At 35.6% G+C, this 9521-nt stretch overlaps 1 protein-coding gene across 1 annotated transcript; it reads left to right on the forward strand.

Moving 5' to 3' along the window:
* The first annotated feature begins 7412 nt into the window (after positions 1–7412).
* LOC148121389 (olfactory receptor 5B2-like) lies at positions 7413–8345 on the forward strand. The gene has a single exon (XM_087907606.1). The coding sequence runs from the start codon at positions 7413–7415 to the stop codon at positions 8343–8345; it is 933 nt and encodes a 310-aa protein (XP_087763732.1).
* Positions 8346–9521: the final 1176 nt, after the last annotated feature.

Raw genomic sequence — 9521 nt, forward strand, 5'->3', positions numbered from 1 at the left:
TTGTATCAGAGATAATCAAAGATTGTATGCCCAAATACAGAGATAAAAATTTAATAATTACTCTATTAAATTTATGAAATTACACATATATAATATATTATACATTTATAATAAGATATAATGCAGTTAATAGGGTACAGGTTCAACTTGATAAACATGCCAAAAATAAGAAACTGTGGAATGCTTAGCCATAGGTGGAACATCTCTACCATAGGCACTGCCCCCATAGCCCAAGGATCATCACAGAGAGGGGGTGGAAAGACTATCAGAGCCAGAAGCAGTGAATTCTGTAACAAAATAGTATTTACTGGGTCGATATGCATATAAACTCATAGCAATGTAACTGCATACACAGATCAAGGCAACCAAAACCCCAGCATGGTTGAAGGAAGTGATCATGAATTCCCACCCGTAGCTGAGTAGCTTTTGGCAATCAATATGACTGCTTCAGGAGGAAAATGAGTTTCTGCTCCAAGTCGCAACATTATGCAGTAATTGCTCAGCAATTTTTTTACAAGTGATTTATCAGAATCAAGGGATCAAGTAAAGGCTAAACCAAGAGGCAAGAATTTTGGCATTATTGTTTAACGAATAAGTGATTGTCCTTTGCTATAGATTTTCACTGTAACCAACTCCCTTTCTGTTATATTTGGGAATTAATTACCTAGTTCAGAACAGTTTCCTACTGACAGACCTCTGTTTCTATAACCTAGGTAAGCACAGAGATCTGCCTTCCTGCAATTATCTTTATCAGCATGCATTTGGTCAATGTTTAGGGTCCAGACATAGAGCATCTCATTTAAGATATTCACAGATTTCCAATGACATAAAATTACAACGGCCCAAGCTGATGCTCTGGTTCCCCCCCCCACACACTTAAAAGATTCCTAACTCCTTGTGCTCACTTTCACCTCAGTTTACTGACAATTTTAGTTTAGGACTCTCAAGGACAGCAGAAGGGATAATTAACTACAACATATAAAAAGACCCACAAAACCCACGATCAGGATGGCTGATAACAGCAAAGTCCAGAACTGATAATTTAGAGGCCTGGGTCTCTCCTTCACTTAGAGCAGTAAGTCTAACTCCTGACCTAGGCCCATAAAAACTACAGTGTCTGGTATATGTGCTATCTGATCAGGAGCCATCAACTTCTCTTAGGTTGCCTGTTTACCTGGTAGCATCTATGCATACTGGGAGAAAAGAAGTGGAGTGCATCTTTAGACATTCCTTGACCTATTCACAATTTTACTGAAAATAAACTCCTTAACTCTTTACTAATCACTTAAAAATGAAGGGTAGCACACTAATCTTCCTCTCTGGAATTCCCTGATGATTTAATTCCTTTCTTAACTAACTTTCTCCATTCAGGAGTATACTGGATATGTACTAGCCACGTCCACGGATCTGTGTGTGTGTAAAAACTCTTATCTGATTTTATATGGGCACAAGAGTTCCGGGCCTGGAACCTACTAGAGCTGGGGAATTATTGGTTTTAAGGGTAGATATGACTCGGAACATTTGTAACAAGGAGAACAAGAAGGAACAATGTAGAATTAAGGAACAATGTAGAACAGTGAGAACAAATAATGAATACAAAAATGAGAAATGGTGGATTGAAGAGAGAATAATAAAGAAACATGGACAGATGATTCCCTTCGTCAGTAGATTTCTTACCCCTCAGATCTTTGCCCTCAGATTTCTAGATCCCCTTTCGCTATTTGTGGCATCTTAAATTGAACCCTGAAATGGAGTCTTAAAGGCAAAAGCCTTCAAGGCTCTCTTAAAGTTTCTATCAGAAATGTGGCCACCCTTGAAACACTACTTGTATAGTTCAAGTAGACAGCCTTACACGCACACACATACCAGTGAGCAATAAGCAGACTCAGTTGCTTTAAAAGGGGCGGCTTATGAAATTCAGATAAAAAGTGGTACGAGGATGGGGAAAAATTGGAGAGGAGGAAATCAGGGTGAGTTGGATCAAATAATGTTCTGCATTTGTGGGATTCTCAATAAAAAATGTTTAACATTTTTAAACAAATGTCTTTATCGAAGAACTTGTTTTGTAAGAAAAACTCCCATATTACTGAAGCATTATATAAAACCAGTATGTTTATATGATAATTTTAATGGAATATCATTTGGAAATGAAAAATAGTTATAGTTAAACAATATTCATAAAAATATAACATTTATTTTAATTATCAGCTACCAAGAATATTATTGAAATCAATAGCATATTTATGTTATAAGTTAATAAGCATTACAAATATTCAAAAACTTTGAGTCTCAAGTCTAAAATTTGAAATAAATTATTTCAATCTTTCTCAGAGTTTGAATGTTTTAGGGCAACAATTTAATCTTTTGTAATTTAAAAAGTTTTTCATACAATGTATTTTGTGTAATTACCCCAACCCCCGCCAAGATCTAACTCACCAACCCACTTCCCTACTGACCCAACTTCATATCCTCTGTCTCTCTCTCTCTCTCTCTCTCTCTCTCTCTCTCTCTCTCTCTCTCTTTCTCTCTCTCCTTTCAGAAAAAAATTAAAAATCTAAGCAAAAAACAAATAAAATAAAACATATCAAAAAATTAAACAGAAAGTCCACACACAAAAAGTAATAATTGAGATCATTTTGTGTTGGTGAGCTACTCGTGAGCATGGAAGCTGCCCTTGAGTACAGTTGATATACCCAACAAAAATCCACAGGAGAAAACGAATCTTTCTTTGGCCAGTGAGTGTCCATCACAAATAGATTCTCGGTTAGGAGGACCCTTTGTCCTCTTCTTTCTTTCAGTGCTGGAGCTGACACTACATCTGATTTAAACCGGTGAAAACTCTGAGCAGACTGCTAGGCTCAGTGAGCTGTGTTTGGAAGACAGTTTCCACCTCTAGAGCTTACAGTCTTCCTGCCTCCTCTTCCACATAGATCCCTGATCCCTGAGCAGAAAGAGTTGGTGAAGCCATCTCATTTAGGATTGAGTGCTCCAAATTTTCTCACTCTCTGCAGTGTCCAGGTGTGGGTCACTGCGCATGCGTCACTTTTATGGCGCTAAAGAGGATCCAAGCTCAGGTTCTAATACCTGTGGTTCAAGCACTTTACTGCCTGATCCATCTCCCCAATTCCTGGAAGCATAATGTCAAATCTTAACTTAAACTGATATAGTTTTCATATAATAAGAACTTGCTCATTTATAGGTACTGGCTGAAATGTGTGTCTAATCAAGGTTTGTTTTTTAAATGTTTGCATTTTGCTTAAGCTTTATCTACATTTGGAAATCCAAACTGACAATTGGTACTAACTTAGAACAGTAAAGAGACTATAGATAAAACATTATTGTATATTTTTAAAAGCTAGAAAGAAGGATTTTGCAAGTTCTCGCCCTAAAGAAGTGACAAATATTTCAGGAGAAAGACATGTTTAGCATGAATTTTGACCTTACACAATGCATGTGTGTAAAGAAACATCTCAAGGTACTACACCATAGTAATATGAAGAATTCCTGCTTTTAACATTTGTCAGTGAAAATGAATTTACTTTATAAAAAACAGTTACCAGTTTGATCCCTACAGACTAGTAATTGTTTCTTCCCTGGGAAGACAGGATGAAAAACTTCAGGTATTCTCAGAGGGAACCTCTCCAGAGATCTCCAAGTCTACAAAACTTCGTACAAATCTCTGCTCTAGCCTCATTTCACAGCATCTCGTTGTAGAAAGAACATTGTGTGTGCTGTGCTCATTGAATGCCATTTAGTCTTTGAATGGTAGTCACTCTTACTTAAGAATTTGCTACAAGGCTGCAAACTTAATTCAGATACATAGTCAAAGATAAAAGTCATATTTAATGATCTTCAAATGATAACCTCTCCAAGAGATATGCAATATCTCTGTGATTTGTCATTTATAGACACAACAGGTAATTAGATCTGAGATGTGATTTTATTATGTTTATTTTACAAATATGGGAGAAGTAGGTGACTCTTGTAGCGACACAAAAAATGATAGTTTTGGAACTTGGTTCATGTTAATATGATTTTCCTCATTTTTTTCCATTTTCTTACTAGGGTTGGAACATTTGATCACTAGCTGAGAGAGAGCACCTCACAAGGCAGTTATGCAACATTCCATCGGTGGTTTCATAATTTTGCATTGATATCTTTATGATGAATTTTCATTCTTTTATAGAAATCTGGTAAGTATCTATTGCATAAAAAAACGTTAAATGGAAAAGTTTAGCCCATGTAGAATCAAAAGACTATGTGTACCTGCTCTGAGTTCCTCGAAAGCACAAAGGTGTTTTTAAAACTACTTAAGTGTGTGATCCAACAAACGTGAGTCTGAAGTATTTGTAAATGTCACAGTGTTCACAACAGTGACTTGGTGATTTGTTAGCCAGGGTGATTCTATCCCCAAAATAATAAACAAAGAACAAGAAAGATAACAATTTGATTGGTAAAGTAGGAACATTATCATATTCTGTATGTGTTTGCATCTCAGTGGAAGTAACAAAATATAAATAAATAAATAAATAAATAAATACGCAAAAGAGTGAAGTGATTTATCTTGAAATATATGAAAATGTTTATAAAAAATGAATTATGGTTTAACCTGAGATTCAGCCCTTGTTCTCTGTGTCTTATGCTGATTCTCAAGAAACATATTCAACTCCTGAATCTAGAACTTTTTTCCTCAAGCAGTGTGTGTAATTCTAAAGCATCACATTTCTCAGATAGTCAACTTTCTTGTTGGTGAAGTATAACATTTCTCTTACATACTCCAACTCTTACAGGCATTTCATTCATATTTAAATCCCTGGTAATATTTGCTAAGCCTTATCTATCACCTAAGCAGCTAAGGTGCTAATTTGTATTAAGATTGGGTTGCCTCCTCCAGTCTTGACATGAGGATGTGTACCTAGTGTTATTGCTTCTTGTTATGCCATGTCTGGTTGATATCACTGGCAGGCCTGCTAATTTCTCATGGAAAAGCGAGGAGCAGTAAATCTGGGGAAGAGGGAATGTGGGGTGAGGGTGGGAATGAGTTAGGAGTACTTTGGTCAGAATGTATCATGTGAGAGAAAATAGTGTAATTTCACAAAAGCATTCAAATAAAATATTTTCCAAATGAAACTTGCCACCAAAAGAAATCTGTGAAGTTACTACAAGTGGAAAATAAACTGAGAATAGTCAAAGCTTAGTCATCATGATTTGGTTTAGATATACAGGAAAGTAATATGAGAAAATAAGACTTTTGATAAAAATGGGCTCTTTTATCCCATCTAAACTATTGTTTCTAAGGAAATTTTATTTTTTATAATGACCTGGCTATTCAGTAACTTCTGTAGCACGATACGTCAAACCTGCAATAAAGCAGACTATTGGGAAATGCTGACCACAAAATGTAACCCAGAAACTCAGAAACATCCTCAACCAAAACACATCTACAGCAGACTTACTTCATTGATATTGAGATTAATCATCAATAAAGGGCCTCATTTCAATAAGGGGTTCATTTGCGTTTTATTAAAAAATCATATAAAATAGCATCCCAAGTCAAGCTACTTTTCTTTTTTAATACTTGTTATTGTCAGGGATATAATTACATGGTTTTTTTCCCTCCAAATCTTTCAATATACTCCCCTTGTGCTCTTTCAAGTCTGCGGTCTCTTTTTTCAAGCAGAAGCATGATGTGCAGAAAATATAATGCTTATTCTTGTACATTGTAAAGTAAGAGAAGAGGCCTGTAACTGGAATTCAGAGGCATTGTTTCTACACAATTATGCTGATCTATGTTTTTAATTTGAAAAGTAATTTGACCTGCTTTTGTAGAAAAAGCTAAAATAATTGTAATAGTTTAAATATTTTTTTAAAAATTAGAGAATAAAAATGACCTGAAATTATAGGGTATTGGGGCAATAGCCATAGGTAAGGAATAAGGATACTCCAAGGAGCACAGGAGAATCCAGATATTCTTCGTGACTCAGTGTAGAACAAAAGGAAAGTTATGTACTGAAGCTTCCAGAATTCTTGGGGCTAGAATGCTGAATGTGGCATACACTTCATTAATCAAGCTTAAAGACCATTATTCCATACTCACAATAACAGGTTTGATATCCCTTGATAGATTTGATTAGCAACCATAATTTTTTTTGCCTTTAAGTTTGGTTATTTCTCCGAACAGTACCTGAAAGTAGTTACATTGATGTCTTCAAGTTGAATGAAATATGATGTTAGGAAGTTAGGTTAAAACCAAATTTGATAGGCATCTATCTCTTCCAGGAACCTCAGCTCTACATTTGCTAAATCTGATGGGATCTCATCACTCAGAACTACTTTCTGCAAGTTGAGCATTCTCCTGTCATAGTTATCCATAACATCAGCTATCCAGAGTATATTTACTATGGTGCGTCACATAAACCAACTACTTGAATGATTAGAGTTTTTGGTAGTATCAGTGGAAACATACATACATGCATACATACATACATACACACACACAGACACAAACACATACACACACATTTTATTCATTAGCATGTGCATTGCTAATGTAAACAATCATGGAGCTATGAGGAAAAGACTAAAGGCAATTCAGACTTCGCTGATTCTTTTTAAACAGTATTAGTATTAAAACAAGAATGATTTAATTTTCTATTTTCTTTGTTTCCTTGTTCTACCTCCAAAAATGATAAAATACAAGGCAAATGAGGTGAAATTAGTACACAATAAATAAAATTGTAGCTCATTGTGAAACTCAAAACTTTTGCTGTGTTTAGGCTAAAGTAGTCAGTGAGTTCATTTCAATTTACCTCAAAAGTATAGGGTTAAAACTTTGCATTGTCAATAATTAAAGGTCCATTTTCATGCTTTGTAAATATAAATTAGTCAGCATCTTTAGTTTCATAGTTTTCATGACTTGAACAGCAAAATAAAATACATTATTGAGATAAAATACAGAAGTGACATATCCAAAGATTCGATAGTATCTTGACAAGTGAATGGCAAAGAAATGCTAGGTTTTGCAGGCATAAGGGAAAGTGGATTAGCAGGCAGAATTATCCATAAAAACATATTCGTAAATGTATTAATTTGCTTACATGTATAATAGCAAATATATAAAATTTTGAAATTTTTATACCATTAAGAATCCTTCATGGGTGTAGTTGATTTACCCAAACCATTTCTAAACCCTATGTTGGCTTTATAGAATGTAGAAGTATAAGTCAGTTGGTAGAGAGATGGGAAGGATCTGGAAGGAGTTGAGAGAAGATAGAATATGATCAAAGCATATAGTGCGAAAGACTACAATAAAATTTCTAAAAAATATGGTTTATATTTTTCAAGTTCAATGGAATTTTCAAATCATCATGAACCTTTTTTCCCATTGCTACAGAGAATTTAATTATTACAAGATGGCACTAATGAAGAATGGAACAGGAAAAGTGACACTGTTCCTCCTTTTGGGACTCACTGATGACCCAGGCCTACAGCTTCCCCTCTTCATCACCTTCCTCCTCATCTACATCATCACCCTGGTGGGGAACCTGGGGATGATCCTGCTGATTCTCTTGGATGCTCGCCTTCATATCCCCATGTATATTTTCCTTGGAAACCTTTCTCTGGTGGATTTTTGTTATTCCTCAGCTGTCACACCCACAGTCATGACTGAGCTTCTTGTGGGTGACAAGACCATTTCCTACAATAATTGTGCCGCTCAGATGTTCTTCTTTGTAGGTTTTGCTACGGCAGAGAATTACCTGTTGGCCTCAATGGCCTATGATCGCTATGTAGCAGTATGTAAGCCCCTACACTATACCAGCACCATGACTAAAAGTGTATATACATGGCTGATTATTGGCTCTTATGTCATCAGTTTCATGACTGCTTCCATCCATATTGCAGACATATTCACTCTCTCCTTCTGTAAGTCCAATGTGATCCATCATTTTTTCTGTGATGTTCCAGCAATCATGGCTCTCACTTGCTTTGATAATCAATTTAGGGAACTGGTTCTTCTTTATATTGAGAGTTTAAATATTTTTTTTGCTCTCATAGTTATCTGGACAACTTACATGTTCATTTTTGTCACTATCTTAAAGATGCACTCAGCTGCAGGACATCGTAAGGCTCTATCCACCTGTGCCTCCCACTTCACTGCAGTGTCTATTTTCTATGGTACTGTCATCTTTATGTATTTACAGCCCAGCGCCAATCATACCATGGACACAGACCAAGTTGCATCTGTTTTCTACACCACAGTTATTCCTATGATCAATCCTCTGGTCTACAGTCTGAGGAACAAGGAGGTCAAGAACGCATTCTTAAAGTCAATACTACATTCTTAAAGGTGAAGAAGGCATTCATTTGTTGAAAGCAATTTTTTAGAATGTTGACTTAGCTCTCTGAGATGCACTGTTCCTAGCTTCATTCTTCTCAAAACTCTACCATGTACTAAATTAGAGTTGATGTCCACACCAAATTAAAGTAGATGAAATAATAGTTTTACTTCTTCTTTAAAACTTTAAGAAAAATATTTAAAACAGAGTTATATACAAGAATGATATAAGATAGCTTAATGTTTTGAAAATGTCATTAATAATTTGTTACATCACTTAATTGCCTTTATTTATCCTACTACATCTTAATGTGAATACAGATAAATTAGCTTAAAGATGAATATCATACATATAAGGAAAGCATGAAGGTGTTTTATAATAAGCACATAAATGTAGCAAATTTTATAGAATTATGTATGTAATGTGGTTATTTGTGGTGTTTAGTTTTATGTGTTCAACTGCCTGGATTAATGGTGTATTTATGACCATATTTCCAAGAGTTCTAGAGTCTAGCGTAAGGAACAGTTAAATTAGAAGACAAACATATTATCTCATTTACGAGGCTGGACATGATGTCACCGCTTAGAGTTCAAAGACATACAATTCCCCCATCTCTCCCACTTCCTTTTTGCCACATGCTCCCTCTTCTCTCTACTTCACCCTTCCTCCTTTACCATGAATATTCATCTCCTCACATCCTTAGACATCAAAGTGCTGATCCAGTTCCGACTATTTTGAATTTGACCTTCAGAACTTATCCCTGCTATGTGTCACCTCCCTTTTCTCAGGCTTCTGAACTTAGATTGCCTTAATCACTGGCTTTTTTTCTTCTCATGCTTAATGGGAGGTTATCACGGTACTTCTAAGCCTCCCTATCACATAAGTCACTATACACAATAAATATCCTTTTATTTAACCATGTATCCTATTGATTCTGTTTCTCAGGGGAACTTTGGAAACTACAAAAGCATTTAGTGAGTGTGGTGTTTTGGATAAAAAGTATCTCCTATGGGCTCACCTATTTGAACACTTGGTCCCCAGTTGGTAATGCTGCTCAGGAATGAGGTTTACATAGTAGAAACTTGCAAGATGAAATACATTACTTGGAACAGGATTTTGAGTGTTCATAATTCTGCTCCCTTTCCAGTGTTCTCTCTACTTAATGTTTGTGATTGCTACTTAATG

Source organism: Myodes glareolus, chromosome 7 (genome assembly GCF_982192425.1).
Source record: "Myodes glareolus chromosome 7, mMyoGla1.1, whole genome shotgun sequence".
NCBI classification, from domain to species: domain Eukaryota; kingdom Metazoa; phylum Chordata; class Mammalia; order Rodentia; family Cricetidae; genus Myodes; species Myodes glareolus.